General features: G+C 38.7%; 1 protein-coding gene across 8 annotated transcripts in view; it reads left to right on the top strand.

The window, feature by feature from the left end:
- kalrna (kalirin RhoGEF kinase a) overlaps window positions 1-25301 on the top strand; it is a 758514-nt gene that overhangs the window by 583864 nt on the left and 149349 nt on the right. The window contains exon 35 of one of the 8 annotated variants that reach the window (XM_039757411.1): window positions 12966-13555. The exons of the other annotated variants lie outside the window; for them this stretch is intronic. Within the exon in view, the coding sequence (XP_039613345.1) occupies window positions 12966-13006 (41 nt within the window). The 3' untranslated portion in view covers window positions 13007-13555. Of the gene's footprint in view, window positions 1-12965; window positions 13556-25301 lie in introns of those variants that run through there. 8 annotated transcript variants of the gene reach the window in all.

Here is a 25301-nt window from a genome sequence, read left to right as displayed (position 1 = left end):
AAAAAGAAAAGAAAAGCCATGTATCTTAGAAGTTAGCACTCAATGCACAGGCATCTTACAATTAACTGTTGCATCGTATTAAATTGGTAACAAAAAATTACATGTAAACTAAAATATGTATAATATAGTTCAAAACTGACATAATGTAAGTTTTTTAACTTTGCATCCAAATTTTGAGTTTAAATTTACTGTTCTCCAAAAACAATGTTATAATGGTCTTAAAACGCAGAACATTATAACATCTACAGTGCTGTTTATAAAAGTAGCATCTGTTAATATATGAATAAACTTATTGCCTTTCATGAAAGATTAATCATGAGGTGATTTACTTTTGATAATTGTTGCTGAACTCTTCATCTGAGTAGTTAAAATGTTATATCATTAAATAATCAACTTTGTTCTTAGTGGGCAGTGCAAATACAGTATATTCAAATGACAATGTAATGTACTTGAGTAGCAAAAAGGATAAGTTAATTTTGTTGCTTGGAAGAGCACAAAATAAAGGCTGCTTTGCAGTGGGAAACAGTCGCCTTATGTGAAGGACTTGGTGCCACAGCCAAGGAAGACAGCATAGTGAAGCAGTCAGGAAGGGTTAGTAGGATATTAGGGTATACTGTACGATGTTGAATACAAGTTAAAGAAGGTTATGCTTAAGCTTTGTTACACACTACGGAGATCTCCATATTACAAAAAAATAGGTAGAAGCCCTAAAGAAAGTCCAGAGGGATAGAGAAGCATGAGCTATGAGGAGAGATAGAAGGAGTTGAACCTTTTCAGTTTTAGCAAATAGAGATGAAGAGGTGATATGATTGAAATGTTCAAAATGATGAAGGGAATTAGTACAGTGGATCCTGTCTGTTAATTTAAATTGAATTATTTCAATGAAAATGCGGGAACACAGTTGGAAACTTGTTTAGGGCAAATTTGCTTAAAAAGGCTTTTTCTTCATACAGATAATCATTCACACATTGACTAAATTATCATAAAGTGTGGTAGAGAGTAAGATTTTAGAGAATCTCATATTTTTATGTTATTTTGGAGAATCTTGGTGAGTAGGATTGTTGTAGTTTATTGGACTGAATATTCTAATGTTCAAAAATTAGTATGGAAAGCATGGTGCATTCCTGTCAGTCGTAGGAGAGTTTTGACATTTCTAAAACTAATCTCCAAACAGTTCAAAGATGGAAACCCAACTGATTAGCCATTTAGCACACACATAATCTAATATTACTTTATTTTTACCACACTTAACCAGCAAACTTTTAAATTGCCTCTGCTAACCGAGAGACGTGTTCGGTTTAGAAAATTCAAGGGGGGACCTAGAAATTCCCGGAATTGTAAAAAAAAACACACTTTCAGCAGTTCCCTTTCAACCGTCTTCAAAGTATTTTCCTTGAGATGCATTACACTTGTCCTACTGTTCCACCTGTTCCTGTTTTCCTGTTAACATTTCCTGTACTCAACTTTTGTCACCATGTCTAGACCCTCCTGTGTTTTTTCCTGGATTTCTTATATAGTAGCGTATCATCTTTGCTTCAGTCTCAGTTTTAATTTCGTGGGGAGCGAGATCTGCCAATTATGGGAATGCAAAGAAACAAACACATTGTTTTTGGTCAAAAACTCTTTGACTGATTGCAGGGTGTGTGCAGGTGTGCTGTCATGGTGCATAAATGCAGTTTTGTGTGCACCCTTTTTCTGGACTTTTTTTTTTTTTCTGAAGCTTTCCTGTAGACACTATAGCAGCTTAATATAATGTCACTGATTAACCTCTTAATCAACAGGTCCATCAATGTTGCCCTTACGGCTTGGAACAAAAAAAATCATTGAAGTCACAGGACAATTGAAAAATAAATCGTCAAAATAATCACTCATTCAACTGAGTAGGATGCCACTCGGCAGACTGATTAACCACACTTGTAGGTACATAAAGGGTAAATAATACCTAGCAACATATTCAATAACTACTCCTATGCTATTGACTCATTCCAGGAGTTTTTGCCCCCAACCCCATACACAAAAATGCAAACACTGTACCATTAATGTTGTGATATGACGTCCTTGACTAAAGACTGTATTAAGACATCTCCCAGGCTAAGCTTAAATTATCTTTCTTTTTTTTTTGGTAATTAACTGTGAAATAGAATTGTAAATTTCAGTCTAATTAATTTCAATTCAATTCATTTTCATATTTTATAGTGCAATGATAAATATCTGTTTCTAGTCCTGCTGGTGCAGAGACTTTACCGGTGTAATGACAATGGTTACACGGTATCACAAAACAAATTATTGCCAATTAGCACAAGAAATAAATATCAATGAATATTAATATAATTTATATTAAAACAATGAATATCAGATATAAACATAGAAGGCATTTGTTGAGAAGGTTTTAATTTTTTTTTTTTCATGCTAGCAATTCATTATAAAATTGTTTCAACATACTCATAACCAGATGTATCTGCTGTACTTCATTGCATACGTAATCTGTGTCAAGTTCAAAAGCCTTGTACCAGAGAGAAACAAGAGCATGTACCTCCTCTAAATCCCACACTTACAGCCAGTTATTCACTCTTTCAGTAAGATTGGATGAAAACTGTAAGGACTCCAAAGATGTGGAAAATCGTTTAACGTTTGGTGAACGTTTGATACTTAATGTTTCCACATCACGGGAAACTTGGTAAATTCAGTTCTTTAAAACACTTGTCACCACTGAATGCCATATTGAAGGCCACCCATGCATGTGCTAGAAAACTGATTGCGCTGCAGTAGGAAGCAGGATATTTCAGATTAAAAGCGGAATAAATGGTAAACGTTTCCTATTAATTGAAGTGTTGAAGAAATTTTTTGCATTCATCATACCAAACACAACATGTTGTAGACAGATATTGGAAGTTACTGAGCTATAGAATGATCAATAACATTGCATTGCTGGAGCAGACACATATATAATGGAATCTAAGTCACTAGTCAAGCAAATAACCATTTGTGAGTCAAACAGCATAATGCTTAAGAATCTGTTGGTATGGCATTGAATTCCACAGTACTGCTGGATGGATGGTGGGGCAAAATGTTTGTTGCTGGATTGTTTGCGATCAAAAATGATGGAACAAGCTTTCTGCAAGTATCTGTGGCTATAAATATTCTGTGTGAATTGGTGCTTAGACCCAGTTGTGAACCTGGGCATCTTAACTACTACTAAGTCTAGTGATTCACCATACTAGACTCAACTAGTCAGTGTGTTCTCCATTGGGCATATCTAGATGCCAGTCAGTGACCAAATGACTTTCTATTGTTTCTTAAAAAATAAAGTTGAGCCTTCTTCACAGAATAGGCATAGGTGAGAGAACCCCAGTATTGTAAATCCCAAACGTTAAAGCTACTGACTGTATTCCGTGTAGACCAATTATATCATAAGTTGCCTAACCCACTCTCGTTCTCCCAAAGTCCACAATCAGCTCCTTTGTTTTGCTAATGATAAAGGAAGATTGTTACTAAACTATTGCACAGGAAATGTAACTTCCTCAGTGTGCCATCGTTGTTTGTAATTACACACTTGTAAGGTGAGAAAGTAAACCAGAAATCTTCAAAAAGCAATGTTGTGGGAAGGGGAGGAGGTCCTTGGAAATAAAATTTAATAACGTTATGGTGTTGCAAATTTCATGGTGCCCTTTAGAGTGGTTTCCAAGAAAATAAGCTAAAATATAAATTCAAAAGAAGGTCATTAATAAATGGCTTCCTTTTATTCCAGCCTGGCCTATTCCTTGAAATGGCATGTCTCTTCCCTCTCTGCTCTTACCCAAGTAGAGCTGCAGTGCTAGCCTTTGGCTGGGTGCTGTTAATTACATTTATTTTAATTTATAATTACTCTCTGAAACAAATAAAACATATTTATCTACTTGTAAAGTTTAATGTATGTTTGAAAAATGTTAACTAGAACAATAAAAATGTTCCAAAGCAAAAACATTTCCATTGAAAGTTTCACTGCCATTTAAATGTACATCCGTACTGCTTTATTCAAATGAGCTGGAACTGTCCTGCATAGAAATGCATGTGTGCCAAGAAAAGTAGCTGTTCTCCATGCTGCAAATAGAAGTACAAGGTGGTGTGGCCTTTCATTTGCAAACTGCATATCATTGTATGATGTAATATGTCTATTTAAGATATTCACAACCCAAATTATAGCATTTTACAGTATATAGCAAATTCTACAGTATATTCCACAGTGCCAGAGTTAAGATTTTATTTTTTATCCAACAATGAAGCAACACTGTAAAACATCCATCCATCCATTATCCAACCCGCTATATCCTAACTACAGGGTCACGGGGCTCTGCTGGAGCCAATCCCAGCCAACACAGGGCTCAAGGCAGGAAACAAACCCCGGGCAGGGCACCAGCCCACCGCAGACTGTAGAACATTATTCTTGTATCGTGAGCAAACGTGATGATTAAGTTTGTGTCATTCTACGGAATACATTTTCTTATAAGCCATCTATTATATTGAATCTCAGAAACATGCTAAAGTCTATTTTAAATAGAATTATTTTGTTGTACTGCCCCTTTGAAGAGAGCTCTTTGACATTTTCAAACCAAAATAATAATAATACACTGTACGTTTTATTTATATTGCACCTTTCCCATGCTTAAGGTGCTTATGGGATATTGAATCCATGAATATTGAAAACTTCAGAGTGCAAGATCCCATGCTGTAATTGGCTAACATGTTATGTGCGCAACTGGCGATGTAATTTTCTTAAGTACAATTATTATATATAAAAAAAAAAATTTGTAGTTATCACCAGGGGGTGCAGCAGCTCTCCAAAGCTGACGCAGACAGCCGTGGACACAAGTTCAACAACAGGTATTTTTTTATTTGGCTGTAGGAAACTGTGGGACATCACAGTTACAAACACCAATAAAGCACATAGCACTTTTGTTTCTTCTTCTTTCTTTTATCTTCTCTCTTTCTCTGTCCTTCAGTCTCCAATTTTCCTCCAGCAAGCTTCACTCTTCCTCCTAACTCTGGCTCCTCAAGTAGTAACAGCGGGTTCCTTTTATCCAGCGTCCGGGAGTGCTTCCGGTTGACCGTTAGCATGGTCCAGAAGCACTTGCGGGTGAGATAGTAGCCTGACAAAGTAGGTCTCCACAGTCCCTGCAGCACACTCTGGCTGCACCCACGGAACCCAACAGGGCAGTGACGAACTCCGTCTTACATGGAGCACTGTTGGCTCCAGGGGAGATAATGTCCTGTATGTGTTCCTCTCCCCTGGTCCTTCCATTATACAGGCATCCCAGCCAGGTAAGGACCTGGTCGTGTGCCACTATATATGTGTGTGTGTGTATATATATATATATATATATATATATATATATATATATATATATATATATATATTAAGTTTATTACATAGAAAATCACCCAAAAAATCCCAGACCATCGAGAAGTGTGTGAACTGACGACATGAAGAATTGTTTTCACGCCAAACAGGAATAAATCAAAGTCATCCAGACGATCTGGATCTGCACAATTATATCTGGACCACCCTGTATGTATTTATATATATTGTGACAGATAGGGGCACTGTCGTCCCCTTGAACCCTCGGATCAGACACCAGATAAAAGTCCAATAATAATATTTATTCGGACAATACAGTGCACAAAGCACCCTTCACTCCACAATACTCATAAATATTAGTCAATACAATACAAAAATCAATCCTCCTACTCCCAATTGCGTTGCCACCCTTCCTCCCGACTCAGCTCACCTGTCTGGGATTTCCCAGAGTCCTTTATAGTCCTTGACCCGGAAGTGCTTCAGAACCCTTAGTCCATGTGACTTCCTAGCACTTCCGGGTCAGATCAAAACTCTTCTTTTTCATCCCGGAAGTACATAATTTCCTCTGTTGCTGTGCCTAAGACGTACTTCTGGGTTATATGGAAAATAACAGTCCCTGCTCCTCCCTGCAGCGTCCCCTGGAGGTCCCCATGGTATCCATTAGGGCTGCGATGAAAAACTCCACTGTCCATGATGCCCTGCTGGAATTCGGGGCACCGCTATGTTGCAAGAAGGGCTCCACCTAGGGGTATTGGCCGGGATGAACGGCCATATCCCACTAACTATATATATATATATATATATATATATATTTTATACATATACCCCTTTAGAATGCATTTATATATTGGATTCAAAAATTTGGCACTGTACTTGAGTATAATAATATAATAATAATAACTTTTATTTATGTAGTGCCTTTCATACACTCAAGGACACTTTACAATTCAATACAAGACAGTAGAAATTACATACATGAAGAAGAATAATACTCTTTGAAGAGATGTGTTTTTAACAGATGTTTGAAATGAATAATAGACTTTTCCATACTAAGGGAGAGAATTCCAAATTTTAGGGGCTATCACTCTGAAAGCTCTGCCACCCATAGTTATTAACCTGTATTTAGGTACAGTGAGTAGCTTAGCATCCGATGGTCATAATGCACGGGCAGGAGTGTACGGAAGCAGCAGCTCAGACAGATAATGAGGGGCTAAACCATGAAGGGCCTTGAAAGTGAGAATAATTTTATATTTGATTCTTGAAGAAATTGGTAACCAATGTAAATCATAGAAGACAGGAGTGATGTGAGCAGATTTTTCAGTGTGTGTAAGTAAATGAGCAGCAGAATTCTGAACATACTGTAATCTGTTAATATATTTAGTCAGGAGGCCATGAAACAAAGCCTTGCAATAGTCCAGACTGGTAATGATGAAGTGTGAATGAGTGACTCAGTATCTTTCACACTGATGAAAGAATGCAGATGAGCAATGTTGTGATGATGAAAAAGGCTGTCTGTACTATTGAGCTAATGTGTGATTGAAAAGTAAGAAGCTGATCAAAGATGACACGCAAATTATGGACTGATGCTGAGGGTTGAACCAGGATCCCATCAATGTTAATTTTTAGCCCACGAAGGGTAGAGAGAACAGATTTAGTGCCAACTAATAAGATTTCTGTTTTGTCAGGATTAAGCTGTAAAAAATGATCTGTCATTCAATGATTTATTTCATGAATGCAATCAGTCAGTGCAACATGTGAAGATGTTGCAGTTCCATCCACGCTTACATAAAGTTGTGTGTCATCGGCATAGCAGTGGAAGTTCCGACCATACCGACGGATAATCTCTCCTAATGGGAGCAGAGAGATGTTGAATAGGATAGAACTGACCCTTGAGGGATACCTTGTGTGAATGAAGTTGTGTCAGATTTGGATTCCCTAATGAAGACATAATACTGGCGATCACTGAGCCAAGATGTGATCCAAGAAAGAGCAGCACCGGAGATACCAATAGCTGAAAGTCGGGACAGTAAAATGTCATGGTTAACTGTTTTAAACGCTGCGCTCAAGTCAAGAAGAACTAGAATAGCAGCCATCCCAGAATCTGCGGTTATCATCAGTATGTCATTGGCTACCTTAAGTAAAGCAGTTTCAGTGCTAAGTAGGGTTCTGAATCCCGATTGAAAAGGCTCAAGCAGGTTATGTAAATTTAAATAATCATTGAGTTGAGCAGCAACAACCTTTTCTAAGATCTTAGTCATAAACGGAAGATTAAAAATTGGGCAGTAAAATTTTAGCTGTAAGGGATCTGAGCCAGGTTTTTTTAAAACAGGGATTACAGCAACAGTTTTTAAATCACTTGGTACAACACAGGTGCGGAAACTACAGTTGATAAAGTGAGAAATGGGGGCAGAAAGTTGGTCAGTGCAAGCCTTAATCAGTGAAGTAGGTGCAGGATCTAGGTGGCAGGTAGATTGATTTAATTTAGATATTACTTCAGCAATATAAGTTGGTGTAGTGGGGTTAAATTTAGATAAATAAATATAGGTACTAGTAATTTTTCTAAAGCAAAAGAGGGTTTGCAGTCTTATATCTCAAAAATAGAATATTAAAATCAGCTCCAAATATAAGTGAAAGTCAGTGTAAAGATTTAAGAACTTGAAGTATTTATTCTTTTTATTTATACACTGCTCAAAAAAATTAGTGGAATACTTAAATCACACATAAGATCTTGGTGAACGAACTATTCAGGTGGAAAATCTTTACTGAGTAATTTATTGAGAACAAAATGATGGTCAATGGAAACCAAAATCACTAACCCATTAAGGTATGGATTCAACGTCACACTGAAAATCAAAGTCAAAAATTGAAATCACGGGCTGATTCAATTTGCGTGAATTTCATCACGGCAGCTCATAATGTGACTCAGTAGTGTGTGTGCCCTCCTTGTGCCTTTATGCAGTCCTGACAATGTCTGGGCATGCTCCTGATGAGACGGCAGAGGATGGTGTACTGAGGAATTTTCTCCCAGACCTGGAATAGGGCATCAGTGAGCTCCTGGACAGTGTGTGGTGCTGCTTGGTGGCATCGGATGCACCAATACATAACGTCCCAATTATTCTCAGTTCGATTCAGGTCTGGGGAACTGGCAGGCCAGTCAGTGGCATCAATGCCTTTGTCATCCAGAAACTGCCTACACACAATGGCCACATGAGCCCAGGCATTGTACTGCACTAGGAGAAACTCAGGGCCCACTGCTCAAGCAGAAGGGCTGACAATGGCTCGGAGGATTTCATCCCAGTACCTAACAATAGTCAGGGTAGTGTTGCCTAGCACTTGGAGGTCTGTGCAACCCTCCAAGAATTTGCCTCCCAGACCATCACTGACCTACCACCAAACCAGTCATGCTGGATGATGTTACAGGCTGCATAATGTTCACCATTGCAGCTCCAGACTCCTCCACATCTGTTGTGTGCTCATTGTGAACCTGTTCTCACCTATAAAGAGAATGGGGTGCCAATGGCCGAGCTGCCAATTGTGGTATTCTCTGGCGAATGCCAATCAAGCTGCACAGTGATGGACTGTGGGCACAGGTTCCACTAGAGGATGGCAGATCTTCTTGCCATTCAGTCTGTTTCTGACAATTTGATAAGAAACAAGCACACCAGTAGCCAGCTGGAGGTCATTTTGTTGGGCTCTGGTAGTGCTCTTCCTATTCTTTGTTGCAGAAAGGAGCAGATACCGGTCCGACTGCTGGGTTGTTGTCCTTCTACATCCCTGTGCAGCTCTCCTCATGTAATGGCCCGTCTCCTTTTATCTCCTCCATGCTCTTGAGACTGTGCTGGGAGATGCAGCAAACCTTTTTGTCACAGCACATGCGAGCCTGGATGAGCTGGACTACCTGTGCAACTACCTCATGCTGCCAGTAGTGACAAGGACACTAGCACAATGCAAAACTAGAGAAGAATCGGTCAGGAAGGATAAGGAGAGAGAGCAATTGTCTGTGGCCATCACCTTCAAAACCATTCTCTTTTTAAGATTGCGTTGCTGTTGCCTCTTCAGTGCACCTGTTGTCACTTTTTGCACCAAAGCAGGTGAAGTTGACTCACAATCACTTATACTTCGTAACTGGACAGTTTGATATTCCTGAAGCTTGACTTGGTGTTAGACTGTGATGACTGAGTGTTCCCTTAATTCTTTTGAGCATTGTACTTTGGGCCCTTGCAACTACAGTGTAATTATGAAAGATTTTGAACAGTCAGGCAATACAAATTTACAATGGTCAATTTTAGTTGTAGTACTTTTCTACTCCTTGCATGTTAAGAAAGTGTCTTTGATATGCAATATTTATAAATTAAGAAAAGCAGGTTTTTGATGTCGTGGAAGGATGACAAACGTAACATTTTTGGTGGATTTATCCAAGGTTAAATTCATCTGTTCTTCAATTTTCATAAACCCATGAATAAACTTGACATTTGAATTAAGAGTTGCAAATGTTGTGTTATTGTGGTATAATACAGTATAGCCATCTTTAAAAATTCAGTGTCCTGGCCTTGAATGTCTCACCATGTCACTGTCTATGTTCAGTAGGCACATGCTTCACTTGTCTTAAGTAAATTTTCTCTAGTCCCATCAATTTATCACCCATATCTTTACAATATTCATTTTAGGTTGATTGTCAGTGTTAAATTGTCTCATGGTGTGTGGATGAGTATGGCCTGTGATTGGCTGGCAGCCTGTTCAGAGCGTTGTTGTTGCCATGCACCTGATGCTGTCCCCGCTCCATCTCATACAGCCCTGAACTGGATTGAGTGGGTTTGATAATGGCCAGTAATAGTGTATGCTGTTGCTTTGTACATCACCCATTTCACCCTGCTTAAGAAGTAAAAGAATAAAATGATAAATTGAGGTAATTGTTGGAGAACAGTTATATGCCTTAGTTACTTGGTTTCAAGATTGCCATCTTTCCAAAAATCCCATTTTGGGAGCCACCATTTCGATTGACCAAAACAAAGATATTAAGGAACTAAGGAAGACAAAAATAGATCACTTTAATTAAATTCTAATTATAGATATATAAACATATGTAATCTAAACATATAAGTATATGTAAATAAGTACATATATAGAAGATAACATATATAAAATAGTCACAGAAGTACAGGTATGTTTAATATAACTTGTAACATGTTTTATGTTTCATATCATACAACACTATATATGTAAATAGAATGCAGATATACAGATATGACCTACCTTGTTAGTTGAAAAGTCTTTATCAATATCATTTCACTTTCACAACGAATTACACACGAGAATGAGCAGCCATGTTGGGCTCGAGAAATGTACGACAACATGAGCAAACGACATACATGAAAACACACAATTTAAACACTCAGATTCAGCTGACAGTGACAACATTTATTCATTAAAGGTGATACTCGAGGCTGCCTACAAAAATTTTGTGAGCCTCTTTAACTAGATATTGAATATGAAAATTTAATTAAATTTTTTTTTTTCTACATACAATTTTTGTTCTGTCGGGACTTTCTGAGGCAATGCAGGACACTGGATTTGTCTGTTGAACTTGGAACGTCTGGCAACCTTGCTTGGCTTTATAAATACCTTGTTGTAGTATAGATCTGTAATGAATTTTCTTTAAATGCACCTTGGGGCTGTCACAAAAACTAATTTTGTTGTGTTACACGATGACAATAAAGTACTTGAACTTGAATGTGCAGCTTTGACTGTACCCACATTTGGAACTGTGTGCACTTCTATAGTCCTCCAGAAGAGGGCAGTGGTAATTTAAAAGTTACAGCATCCAGTCTCTGTTGGTGTGTTGAGCAAATATCAAATAAACACAGACTATTATGATGTGTACTTAAGCACAGATCTAACACTGTAATGTTGCCAATATGCATTTTTTTAACTGTAATTGTTTATAAATATTCAAAAAGAATGTATTTGTGCATTATGTAATTGTAATATTTAGTTATAAAAACATTTTTGCACAACATGAAGACTCTAGTTTAACTTGATTATTGCTTCTACAAAACAAATGGTTAACATTACTACATTTTTGCTTCTCTATTCTAATATCTTTGATATAGGAGAGGCAGAAAATGAATGGGGTACAGGAAATGTTTGTGACTTTTTTTGCATGATTTCTTCATGCATTGATGTACACTGACCTCAGCTAAACACTTTTTTCACCAAAATGTACATTTATTCAAATGCTGAAACAATTTCATTGTGTATCCTTGTTTCAGATTAAAATAGGAAATATAATTCTACAAAATTACTGCAGGATGTAAATTTATGAAACCAATAGCAGAACTGTGCTCGTTTAACCATCAGCATTTAAGATTGCACAAAGTAAATTAAGTTCTAAATACCAAAAATATCTTGTCACATTTATAACCGGTTTTGCTGAAACCAGAATAAAATGAGTTAGCTAGAAAGAATGCTACTAAAAACGAAAGGAACAGTAAATCAGCAACTAAAGACAATTCCATCAGAAAAAATATTGTTGTCATCACCTGTGGTAGACTGGCGCCTGGTCCAGGGCTGGTACCTCCCACTTGCCTAGTGTGGCCAGGGTAGGTTCTGGCTAACATAACTCTGAACTTGATTAAGTGGATCAATACTGAATGGATGAATGTAGTGTTTTGTTATGTAATATGCTGAAGTGTTTTTATATTTAAATGCAGCGCTGTATATCAATATTTAGTTTTTAATTGCTGAAACAGTAAATGTTGCAACTTATATGAAAGTTTAGTTTTGTCTGTGCCCTAGTATAACAGGACTTCTCTGAAGCAGAACCAAACTGAAAATCTAGTACTGTATAGGGGCAGTTTTGACACCTTCATACTGACTGCTAGGCACTGCTGACTTTCTTATACATTTTTTAACTCCACCTCAAACGTGACACTGTTTGTTTCTTTCAAAGAATTCGAATAATGTTTTATAAAAGTGAGAGTTTTATTTTGAGAGGGAGGTGTACAAGATAATACCCAGCACTGACCTAATAGACACAATAGTGTGACCAGTCCCACCTAGTACAAATCTGAGGTAGTGTACATTAATGTAAAACTTGGCCTCGTGCTTCCAGTTTATTCTCTTTTAAAAAGAATTCAATGTTTCTTAACTGGGGAGTCTGGTAATAATTTGGAATGTTAGGAGGTGTGCTTAAGATCAAATTAAGCCAGGCTGGCTCTACTGTGAGTACTAATCAGCAAACAAAAGTAACTGTTTTGTTGTTATTTAATTATTTTTGTGTCAAAACGTTAACCCAAGGCAGCATTACTTTTTATCCTACAGTGTCTGTCTATATGCTTCTATGTATCTAACCTTTTCTTAGGCCACAGACTGCTTTTGTCCCCTAATGTCCTGACATTAGGACATTAGGAGCCTTGCAGTGGGCCTGCAGGTTTTGTACAGATGCAATAGTATATTTAAGTGGGCAACAACCTAACTTACTGCAGCTCTTCCTTCAGAGGCCTTTATGCAAGCAGTATTGTAGTCTAAGAATGATACAGAATGCTGCTTGCAAAGTCCTGACATTTACAAAATACCATGAGCTCGTAATGCCACAGCTCGCTAGACTTCATTGGCTTCCTGTCCATTTCAGAATCCTCATCAGGATCCCGCTACTCACCTGCAAAGCACTGAAAAAGAACACCCCAGAAATCTGTCTACACAGCTTATCCCTCATAAACCTGTGTGACAGCTGAGATCCGTGGAGCCAGCTACACAGTACTTCAAGGCCTCACGATCCTTCATCTTTGTGGTGCCCACCCTCTGGAACTCTTCCCTTATGTCTTTTCTCAGGGGTTCCTCAGTCTCATCGTTCCAAGTCCAAACTGAAGAGCCACGAGTTGTCAGCTCCTTTCGGAAACTGATATTTGCATCTTTTGTCTGTGACGCTTAATTTTCTGGTTCTGCTTTATTCTTGCCATTTTTGATGTACTGTTCTTTTAGCTTTTCTGCTCTGCTTATATTTATGAATTTCAATGTATTTCATTGCATTCTCTTTTTGAACTGTAATAATGTTTTGTTTTGTAAAGTACCTTGTGATAGTGCTAACTATGAAAGGCACTATGTAAAGATTGTGTAAAAGTATACAGTATCTATACACAGAAAATTAAAAAGCATCTGGTATTTATTCTCATATTTAATAAAGGAAGATTTGTGAATAATTACAAGGCCAGTTGAAACTAACTTTGAAGCTGTTGTCTTATTTTCATAGTGTATACTTTTTTCAGCTTATCTGCATTCTTTCCTGGCGAAGACACTGACACTACGTGAGATGCTAACACTGAAAGAATGCACAAATCTTAAATGTTGACTGGAATCACAGTAAGGGAAAGAAAGCTACAGTAATCTGTTGAGAATGGGTGTGAGAGCTTTAGTGGCCAAGAAAAAAGCATTACAAACTGAATTCTGTGCCACAAAAAGGCGTTTCTTTTAAAACGTTCTCATTTGACAGTAATATTGAAGCTAAATCTTAATATTAATTTTCTGTACCTTTAACATTTATGACAGGTAAGATATAAAAATCATATTCCAGAACACATGTATGGAGCAATTCAATGAAAAATTCTTTTTCAGCAGCCATAAAGAGGTAGTGGACAACACAGAGCAGTAATCCCCTTGGTAATTCAGTTCATAATGAATTTTAGCATCTGTGAAAGAGTTCAGCAACTGCCGTTCTTCACAAATAACTTAACAGTTGTTTATTTGTCCCGTAGGAGAAAGGATTTAGGTTGTATATCTAGCATGCATGTTAATTTCCTCTGTTGTGTATTAGCTTCCTTGTTTTGTAAAAGCCCATTTAAAACTTTCTTTATAAAAATAAGATACGTATTGTCCAAAGATTTATTTATTCCTGTGAGCTGACTGCCACTAAAAATATTTTGAGTTGGATGAAGATTTCATGTAAGCAGGCTGATCTGCCCTGACCCTTAATTTTAGCAAGCAGATCCTCAGGAGAATTCATTACAGTGTGCTGCTAATCTATACAGAAGCTGATTTCCTTCACAAGGGTGCGGTCTGTTCATGTTTTAGCAAAGCAAGCCATCTCTTGGAAAGGCATTTAAAAGTACGGTTGGAAAACTGAAAAACAAAGAGGAATTTGGACAAACATGTCCTACAGAACAGTACAAATAAAGTGTACAGTTTGACTGGTGCAGAGATTATTCATCTCATGTGTTATGACAAGTGACTGAGGTGTGCATATACACTCAGTGGTGACTTTAGTAGGTCCATGTATCTAGTAACTGGGTAGAACCCCCTTTTCTCTCCAAAACAGCATGGATTCAGGAAGGTGCTGCAAACATTCTTAGGGGATTTTGCTCCATGCTGACTTGGTAACATCAAGACACTTCTCCAGATGTTTTGTCGTAACGTTCATACTACAAACCACCTGATCCACCTCATCCTGAAGGTCATCTGTCATCTAGTTTTGGAGAACATAAGATGCCTTACAGCTTAATCTTCCTCTTCTCATGAGACAGAAAATTTGTAATTCAATAATATAACAGTTGGAATAAACTAAATCAGGATTTCTTTGTCTCCCCTGCAGTGTTTTCAGAATAAGGTTGGAAATCCTGCAGAATGTCCTTTGCCAAATTCCAAAATCAGTCATCTCCTGAAGCACCAGCCCTGTGCAGCTTTACATTTACTAAATTTCTATACCACTGTTGAGCCACGGGTGGTGCCTTTGAGTGCTAAGTTCAATTCCTAGCCTGGCAGCTGACTGTGGGGTGTTAAGTTTTGTCCGAGTGTGTTTTTCTCCGGGTACTCCTTAAAGACCAAATAGATGTGCCTGTTGGGTTAATTCATGATTCTAAACTGGCCCAGTTTTGACTGAGGGTGCATGTAGGCACTAGTGTACCCTGACACTGGAACCACACAAGGGCAGATTTCTGCCTTGTATGATAGTATTCTGGGCTTATTTGATAATGAATAGATACTTGAGTTTTTTACATAGAGAAGGAATATCCATCCATTATCCTACCCTCTATATCCTAACTACAGGGTCACGGGGGTCTGCTGAAGCCAATGCCAGCCAACACAGGGCGCAAGGCAGGAAACAAACCCCGGGCAGGGCGCCAGCCCACCACAGTAGAGAAGGAATAGTTTAGCCCAAATTTAAAATAAAAAATTTAAAGATCACATTTATCCATATAACACTTTATGTTCAAAGAAGCTTTTTTTATTTTTTTAATAGAGGAATTTCTGATTCATTTTTTTACTGAGTGAACAGGAGGCAGGAGTATTTCTTGCTGTTTCCCATTGCATGTTGTGCCAGTTGTATTAACACTTCTTTACTGCGTGGATGTTCATTCCTCAGACTGTGAAAAGTTGACTCTAAATAAAGAACTACATATAGATCAGCAATTTTGAGAGCCTAAAGACTAAATATTTTTAAATGCCATTCTCAGGCTTGTTTAATCAAATTCTTGGTCATTGGGAACTGCAGCCCATGCCAATACCATTGGGTGCAAGAGAAGAAGCAGCTCGGCACGTTACTAGTCTCAGGGCTCAGAAGCATACCCACACTGGGTCATTTTAGGGTGACTAGCTGACCTAAACTTTGAGTTCCAGACTATCCAGAGAAAAAAAACCCAGAGAAATACAGTATAGGTAAAATACTCTCTGTCCACACAGGCAGTGCAGCCTCCTAGGCTGCAAATCTAATGAAATGAAATGCCTAACAACCAAAGGTATATTGAAGACACTGCCCAAGTTTAATTCAATATAACATCCCATACAATGTGCTTCCTGATTTATAGCTTTTGTAAAGTATTAGTAATTCAAATTTAATTATCCTGTGATGCAGGTGTTGCAGTACATTGACATTCACGTTAGCAGAACCATGTAGAGCTCTGCATTTTTTAGTCAAAGCTATAGCAGTAGAACTATGATTAAGAACAAAAATGCCCTCAGGATGACAATTATTTTACAAGGAAATGTATAAAATAATCTTATATTCATACCAGAACAGGAGGGATTTTTGACTGGTGAGTAAAATATGGGTGTGACCCTTCTTTCCATCACTGAGTACAATTAGTATCAATCAGTCAGTGTGCCCTGCAATAGAATGGTATCCAGTACAGGGCTGGGCTCTGCCTTGTGCCTTATTCTGCCCGAACTTACATTACAATAGACAGGATAAGGAAATGGATGGTTAAAAAAATATAATCACTCTAGCAGTTATCATTCTAAAAGAAGTTGAAAGAAACTTCCATCTCTGTAATGTAATGTCCTTCGTTCATGTTAGAGTGTTATTATTATGATTAGGCACATTTAAGCTGTCACTTGATTATTTTACACAAAAGCAGATTTCAATCTAAAATTGGTTGTTTTCCTTTCTGTCACTGAGATTGTGAATTTTAAATACTATCAACTATTTCACAATACTGAATACCTTTTGACTAAAAGACCTGTTTAGCTGGAGGACACACTTGGTGGATCAGATTTCTTGAATATACAGTACTCTTACTTTGGTGCATTGTATTTATTTTTATCTTTTTGGCAAGTTCAGAATGAACAGCAAAAGGAATTGCATGTCAGTTTAAACTGTTGGCTTGTGTGAGAGAGATTAAAGAAATGTAGATATTGGTAGACTTTTCCTGCTATCTACCCTGCTTCTCTGAATTTTCATTTGAGGAAATTAGCCTCTCTTTGAAACAATTTAGGGTTTTGACATTGGCACTTTTCTTTATTTCATATATTTTTATGCCCTACTTTTTCCAACTGTAACAGATATTTATGTAACGACAGCACAGCAAGACATCATCCGTCTTTGTCAAGGATACATTGCTGCCATTTAAGGACACTAAGACCTACTTAATAGTGACACTTTAGAATATATACAGTATTGAACTTGATGTACTTATAAGTCAGCTAAAGTTACTGTACTTTTTTCTTGAGTGAATTTTCTTAAAGTCTTGACGGCCTTTTTTTCTCTATATATTAATTTTAAAGCCTCTATATTTCAGTTCGGCTTTGGTGGGGACCAGGGCACAAGGGTGGAAATTGGCATGTGCACTACACCTAATCACACATCCGTGAGCATCCATACAGACCACATTAGAGCATCTTTGGGATGTTGGAGGAAGAACAGAGTGCCTGGAGAAAAATGCCCAGACACATAGGAGAGTGTTTAAGATCCAGGACATGGAAACTCTAGTCAGACACTGACTGTGCTGGCATTTGAAAAATGGAGACACCACAAAGGCAGTGAATAAGTTTGGTTTTGTAGCAGTGAGGTAACAGCCCTAACCAGTCCCCTGCTGTTACTTAGTGTTGCTTTGCTAAATGTACTACTTATAGCATTGTCTTTATTTAGGCTTCTCTCTCTCTCTCTCTCTCTCTCTTTCTCTGATCCCTAGCTGGCATTGGGTCTAGATCGGCTCCTAAGCCCATACGCTGCTGTGGGTACCAATGGTTTTCGGATCTCCTTCACAACTCGCTTCCATGCATGACGATCATTGGCGATTGTTCTGGCCTCGTCGAGATTTATTCTGCGATTTCTGATGTCATCTTTGACCTGTTTTAACCATGTTTTCTTCAGTGCCGTTCGTTGGATTCGCCACTGGGTGGGTCGTTCACGCCAGAGGAGATGGTGTGGTAGTCGGCTCGCATCCATTCGACATACATGGCCAAACCATCGCAGTTGACGTGTTTGAATTTGTTCCTCGATTGGTGGTAGGTTGTCACATTTCCGTTGGATGTCCTCATTTCGAAGGCGGTCTCGGTGTGATACACGTAATATCTGCCGGAGGCAACGCATCTGGCAAACTTCAAGTTTGTTGTGGTCCGTCCTTGAATATCGTCCACTTTTCGAATCCATAAAGTAGAATCGGCAGGATCAGCGTCCGGAAAAGGCGGATTTTGGTCGGAATGGAAATATTTGTTCGCTTCCACAAGCACTACTTTAGAGAAGCGAATGCTGTGGTTGCTTGACCTATTTGACTGTGGATCTCCACCGTGGACACGACTTTCTTCTGTTCGATCAGTGAGCCAAGGTATTTGAACTGCTGAACTTGTATTTGGATGCCGTCAAGGTGGACATTTGTAGGCAATCCATCTGTTGTCAGCACTTTCGTCTTTTCAATGTTTTATCTTCAATCTATATATGACTGAGCGACGCGGGCAATCTTGTAGAGAATGTCCGTGGCTTCAGCGTCATCCTTAGCCAGCACACTGCTGTCATCTGCAAACATTAGATCTATCACGGTGCCTGACCCCGAAGACTTTCCTCATAATGGCGTAGAGTACGATGTTGAAGAGCAGCAGTGAGGCGACTTCTCCCTGGTGAACTCCAGTGCGAATGGCGAGTTCAGTCAACAACTCGTTTCGGATGCGTATTTGGCTCGATGATCCGTTGTAATTTTCCCGCAGTAGCTTTATGACTTTTAGTGGGATGTGCTCGGTCTCCAGCGTCATCCAAAGTGCTGGCCAAGCGATACAGTTGAACACGGATCGAAAGTCAATAAAGACGATGACCGTCTGTTTCCCACATCAAATTTGCTCCTCCATAACCTGGCGAAGGCTGAATATCTGGTCACAGCAACCGCGACGAGGCCTGAAGCTGGCTTGCTCCTCGCGGCTTGTTTGTTCACGATGCTTCTGCAGGCGTGATTGGATTACTTTCATGAAGACTTTTCCAACTATCGAGAGCAGACTGATGCCACGGTAGTTTTGGCATTCTCGGTTGTCGCCTTTCTTGAAGATTGGGATAATGATGGCCTTCTTCCATGTTCTTGGAATCGTCTCTGTACGCCAAATGTTTTGCAGAAGCAGGTGCACTCGGAGTATAACATCACCGCCAGACTTGATCGATTCTGCGGTGACCGCATCCACACCAGGCGCTTTACCATTTTTCAAAGTCCGGATGGCCATCTTCACCTCCGCCAGGGTCGGTTCATCATTGGACATTGGGGTTTCTGGTGCCTCGATGAGTGGTGGCTCTGCTAGTGGTCCTTGTGGCAGGTCGTGATTGTACCGTGTATCGAAGAACTCCTTCCAATGTTGTAACTGCGCAGTCGATGATCGTACGAAGGTGCCATCGGCTTTTCGGATGTTATCGTTTGTTGATTTGGTTTTTCCACTCAGGCGTCGGAGCGTTCGATAAATTGTGTGGTACTCATGCTTTCAGGCCGCTTCTTCCAAGTCAGCCGCTACTTGGTTCCAGTAAGCCTCGCATTCTTCCTTCATTCTGCGTCGGACGTCCTTGTTGAGCTGATGATATCGCTCAAAGTCGACCAGCTTTACACTTTTTTGTTCATCTACCATATCGAGGCATTCATCCGATATCCACGGCTGTGTTCGGTGGCATGTGAGAGGACATAGTTCTTTGGCGCTTTCCATGATGGCATCCGAAACTTGTTGCTCTTCGACGTTGATGTCTTCGGATGGCACCAATGCTGCGAAACGGTTGGATAATGCTATTTGAAATTCCGCTTTGCGAGCGGGATCTGACAAGCATTTCCAGTTAAGTTTTGCCAATCGATTAATTAGGCTTAATGCTATTAATGATCACATACTGTATAAGTGTGGAAGTATAGGTATTATTAAATATAACAAAATGGTGGAAATGAGAAATTGCATTAGCTTTATGTGTATTTCAGCTTGTACTGCAACATTTTAACTATAATATTGTCAGAGTCACATTGAGCTTTCCTCAGCATTTTTATATGCTTTATATAACAAGATCCTGATCCTAACACAGAGTAATACTATTAAACTCACAAAAATTATATTTAAAACACCTTAGGCAACATCTACACTACTAAATTTTTATTTTAAAATGCCATCTTGATAAGAAAAAATAAAATCTTAATTCTGATTATACATCATCACTTCTTCAGACTAATGCAATATTTAATTATAAGAAATTTATTTAACATAGACAGGTTTGGAGCACCCCATGCACCTGCCATTGTTATCACTAGTGCACTAAATTTTATTTGACGAAGGTTTTAATGTGTATGAATATGTAAAAGAATATTTAGCATATAGCTCATAATGTGTTAATCTAATATAATAAATACTTAAGGTCCATAGATCATCCTGTATTGGTTTCATAGAGAGAAACATGATACTTCATTTGAAGGCCAGGGGCTACCTGGGGGGCATACTTAAATGAACTTATCCTGCTTATAGCAGTTATACAAAAGGAATATAACTGAAAAGGTTAACATTAAGGTTTCCCGCTACAATTTTTACACCAAAGTGATCGCTGTGCATAGTAGGATTTTTACATCCACGCTAAAATTGCAGAAAACAAATGTGGTGTAGATGCTTGCCTACACTGAGCATGTATACAGCAGCAGAAAAATCCTTGAAGGGCTGGTAATGCCACCAGGTACAAGATTTATTTTGAAACTTTAGTGACTAAGTAAACGATTTTCCTTTAGTGTATTTGTGCAGCTTTCAAACTGTGCAAAATGCAATATAGGTAATGCATACGGGTAAGCATTGCTGCGCTGTAATATGGCTTTATACCGTGAAGGATGATCATTCAGGAAATGAGATGTTGTAATGCGCAGGATCCCTTCAGAGAATGGCCACATAATAAGCACAAACAAATCACAGCATGATTAGATTCTGCTTTTTTCGAAAATCTGTCTTTGCCATCCACTTTACAACACTGAGATTGAATTTTTCCAAAAGTATACGTCTGGTGAATGTTTTCAAAAGTCGTTGTTTAATGGGTTTGAAAGCACCAGAGTAGTGTGGATCAGAGGTAAAAACAGAGACTAATGTCTGCATTTTGTAGTAGTGTGGCTGATGGGGTCTTTTGGGGAATTCAAAACACCCTGTTGTAAGCTAGTAATATGAATCAAGTTAACTTATATACATTTAACAGCTACCAATATTCCAAAAACGACTGGATTACACCCTAAGAAAGGGACACCTCAGCCTTGATAGCATTTGCTCAGCTTTTAGTATGTTAATAAATTACTTACCTTTTTACACCAATGCACATACTGTATGTGATTAATTATGATGACCCGTTAGGATAATTAGACCATTCCTTAGTTAGCTAGCAGCTCTATTTCAGCATTCTAATTAGTATAATTTCTTCTTTTGCAAGCCTGATGCTTCTTATGTCAGTACAACTTGAAGGCAGCTTCACAGTTACTGTAGTTTGTTTTGTTATGTTAATTAAATCCCAATGAAAGATTGTAAATACACAGGACTTAGAAACTCTTCTGTGATTCAAAACAGAGTTTGTGAGTTGGCTTACCTTTCAATGTACTGCATATGGGTTGTAAAAGGCGCTATATAGCGCCCGACTCGGCACAGACCATGCAGAGGCAACGTGTACAAAACACACAGGCTTTTATTTTTCTTCAGCTGTGTGACACGTCTTCCCCGTGCCACACAGCCCAAACACAGTCCCAAAGCACCAAACAAAACACAACACAACACAAACCACAATTCTCCACCACTCCTCCCAGGCAAGCTTCGTCTCCTTCCTCCCAACTCTGGCTCTTCGAGTGGTGGTGGCTGGGCCCTTTTATAGCCCACCCGGAAGCGTTCCAGGTGATTAACCACCTGGTCCTAATTACACTTCCGGGTGGGGCTGAAAGCTCGTCCAGCCAGGCTGTGGGAAGCAGGCAGCTCTCCCTAGCGGCCACGCCGGGCCACAACCAAGCTGTGGAGGACTCCATCTCCCACGGAGCCCTGCGGCGGTTGGGAGTCACCGTCGGCCAGGGAGGCTGCCACCAAGCGTCCCGGGAGGTATTGGACTTCCCATGGCGGCTCCCCCGGAACATAAGCAGCAGAGGCGTCCCTGCCGGGCATGGGACCCGGCTGTCCTTCACAGGGTTTTAACTGAGATATAATAAATCTTAGCTGCAAACAGTTCACTAACCAAGACGTCAGGCACCTAACGAGGCCAGTCATAAATATTAGTCTGTCTTTAACAAGGTGATAAAAAAGTAAAGTTTCCCTGCACTGGAAACTGGGACACCTGCAGCATTGGGAATTGGAGAATACTTGTTACATCCACCGTGTTCCAGTTTTCTTATACCTGACTTTTTCTTGGCAGTCTGTCTGCAGGAGCAGATGACCTTCTTATGCCCATGGGCTACAGAAGATGCCAACTGAAGGATGTTTTCAAGATGAGCGTTCTAATGATAATAAATGGGAGCCATGTGTGAGCTACTTTGTTTCATTGTTTTAAATGGAAGGACATATTGGCTGTGATTATTCATTCACTTTATGCCAGAGGCCTAGTCCTGAGTTTTACATTTCCACTGTAATTGCCAGGATTCTGCCAGTAAAACACCATCTACATTATCATTAAAGGTAAAGTACCATAATTATATGCTATGTTGTGCTAAGTCTAGATAGTACCATAACACTTCACTACATCTGCCCTCCCTTTATTTGCTTTTAAAGTATCTGCTGACAAAAGGCCTCTGTGATACGTAGTTTAAAATTTGTGATTTTCATGTATGATTGGGCTCAAACTGGCAATTGGTTCAGTGCTACATTAATTTAACTTCCAGTGGTATGAGACTGTAAATAAACATAATGAAAATGACAAAGGTTTACATCACTGCATCAAAGTTCATTGGCTATAAACTTACTTTATTACACACGTACAAAAGAAATAGTAGCAACCTAGTGAAATTATCACAGATAACCCTGCTCCAGCTTATCGCCTGGTTTCAGTCAACTAATAGTCTCAGCAAGTCAGTATCGGAATGGGAGTTTCCACTAAACTCCAATAGTTGGCATGATTCCAGTTACTGCTTATATTCAGATTTTTAGCTCTATGTTGTTATTTCTGTTCTGAGCTTCTTAAATTATGTACTAAATCAAATTCCACCAACCTGACTGTATAGCAATATAGTATCTGTTATATTTATACAGTATCTATCAATCTGTCTGTCTGTCCTCTACAAAATATCTTAATGGTAATAAAAGTATCTTGTGTATTGAACCTCAAGTCACAGCATTATTGTTTAAATGTTGTCAGACAATGTGGCTTAATGTACCTCCGCTCCAGCGGTACTAAATTTATTTAAACTACTGTAATATACTTTAATGCATTGCTTGGGTGATGATATGTGCTAAATATACATTTAAGTAATTTGGTCAATGTAATATCTGTAGCTACATTTATCTTGACATGATTATAACATCATATCACTTACAGACATACGATGCAAGCACTTTGTAATTTAATGAAACTTTTGAAGACTATTTAATATTCATATTGCCTTTCCTGTTCTCTCATTTACTCGACATAATATAATTTTATTACAGAAATAAAATGGCTTTACAGCACCATCATGTGATTAGACTTTGGTACAGTGAAAACCCTTTATCTTAGTAAATGGAAATTTTGTTATGCAAAGATGCAGACGACAAATAGTACAAAGACAGCATTGAAAGTTGGCATAGAAGCATAAACTTTGTTTTACTGGAGAAAAATTTACATAGATTATAATGTGTATTTCAAAATTAAAAGTTGAAATTGAAGCAAACTTTATTTCCTGGAAAGCAACTTACAAGAGTTATCACTAAAAATAGATGTTTCTCATGGTTAGGATGCAGGGTTTGAGTAGATAACAGAGTCACTTAACACAACATACTTTAGTTGGATTACACAATACTAAAATGAATGGATTCTTCTTCAGGCTTTCACATTAGATGAGGATGACTTTTCCAGAAATTTTCAGCCATGGCTTTCATTTATTTAAACAGAGGCAGTCGGCCATGCACTCCCATGAAGCCAATCATCTAATGTGACGTACCCAACGACTGAGACCAACTAGTCTACGACTCGTATTGATTTTCTCTTTGGTCAAAGGGGTGGGCTCTTTCCGTGCGAGAGGTGACAACCAATGAGCATTCACCCACAAGCACAGTGCATAGAGATGACAAATAACCTCTCAAGTGGAAACGGCTGTAGAGGAGAAGCTCATCTAACTGATATTTTACATACCAAAAAAATAAAGGGGCGGAGATTACAGCTGAACTCACTGCAGCTCTTACCTCTTCGTACATTGCCTGCTCCATGAGGTAGCACGTTACTGGATGTCGACTGCGCTGGAAGATCGGCATTCAGTCGGTAAATGTGACATGGGCTGCTGTTTTCAATTGTGTAGTTTGACATGTTGCACTTGAAACTAACGAATACAATCAGCGAATCGAATCTGACATACCCACAACATCGGCTTTAGTGCTGCTTAAAAACTCAAGGAGACCAAGTTCAAATCCTGAACTTGCATATATCACCTCTACACTTTCTCCTTTCTGTTTGTGTGGGTTTTTCCTCCATGTACTTCGGCCTTCCTCTTACATCCCAAAGATTTGTGTGACAGTAACTGGCCCCTTTAAAATGACCCAATATGAGTGTGATAATGTGTGTGCACCCAATACTGCTGTGATATGTCCAAGCTCCCTATAACCTTGAAAGGTTACAATGCTGGTACATTATATGAATGGATGGAGCTGTTTGAATATGTTTACAATATTTATCCCACTAATTTGTCGCCAGGACTATTAGGCAGTAACTTTTTTGTTTCTTTAATGGGCTGTATAACTTGGCAACTTAAATATAAGTAGGTTATAGAACTTGACACCTTATATATAATGTAAAATTGCAAAAAAAGAGTTTTAACTTTGAAACAGGCTGCATAATATAACCTCATGACAGCCCAGCCATCCATGCTTGGCCGAGTTACACCTCACAAGAACTTTGAGATACTGTACCTATTGACTGAGTAATTTAGGTAACCATTTTTGCTAAGTCACGCTGTAAAGGTTGCTCATTAAAAGACATGTTAAATTAAAAAACATGCACACAACATGTAACTGCACTGAGAGTTTTAATAGTGGAAATGCCATACCTTATTATGCTTGTATACTGCAGCTGAACATGCTATAAAAGTGATCTTCCTGTCCACACAAGAATTCATATTCTTCCTTATTG

This window comes from Polypterus senegalus, chromosome 6, assembly GCF_016835505.1.
Source record: "Polypterus senegalus isolate Bchr_013 chromosome 6, ASM1683550v1, whole genome shotgun sequence".
Classification (NCBI taxonomy): Eukaryota; Metazoa; Chordata; class Cladistia; order Polypteriformes; family Polypteridae; genus Polypterus; species Polypterus senegalus.
The sequence above is the reverse complement of the archived record's forward strand: the minus strand, read 5'-3'. Positions and strand labels throughout refer to the sequence as shown.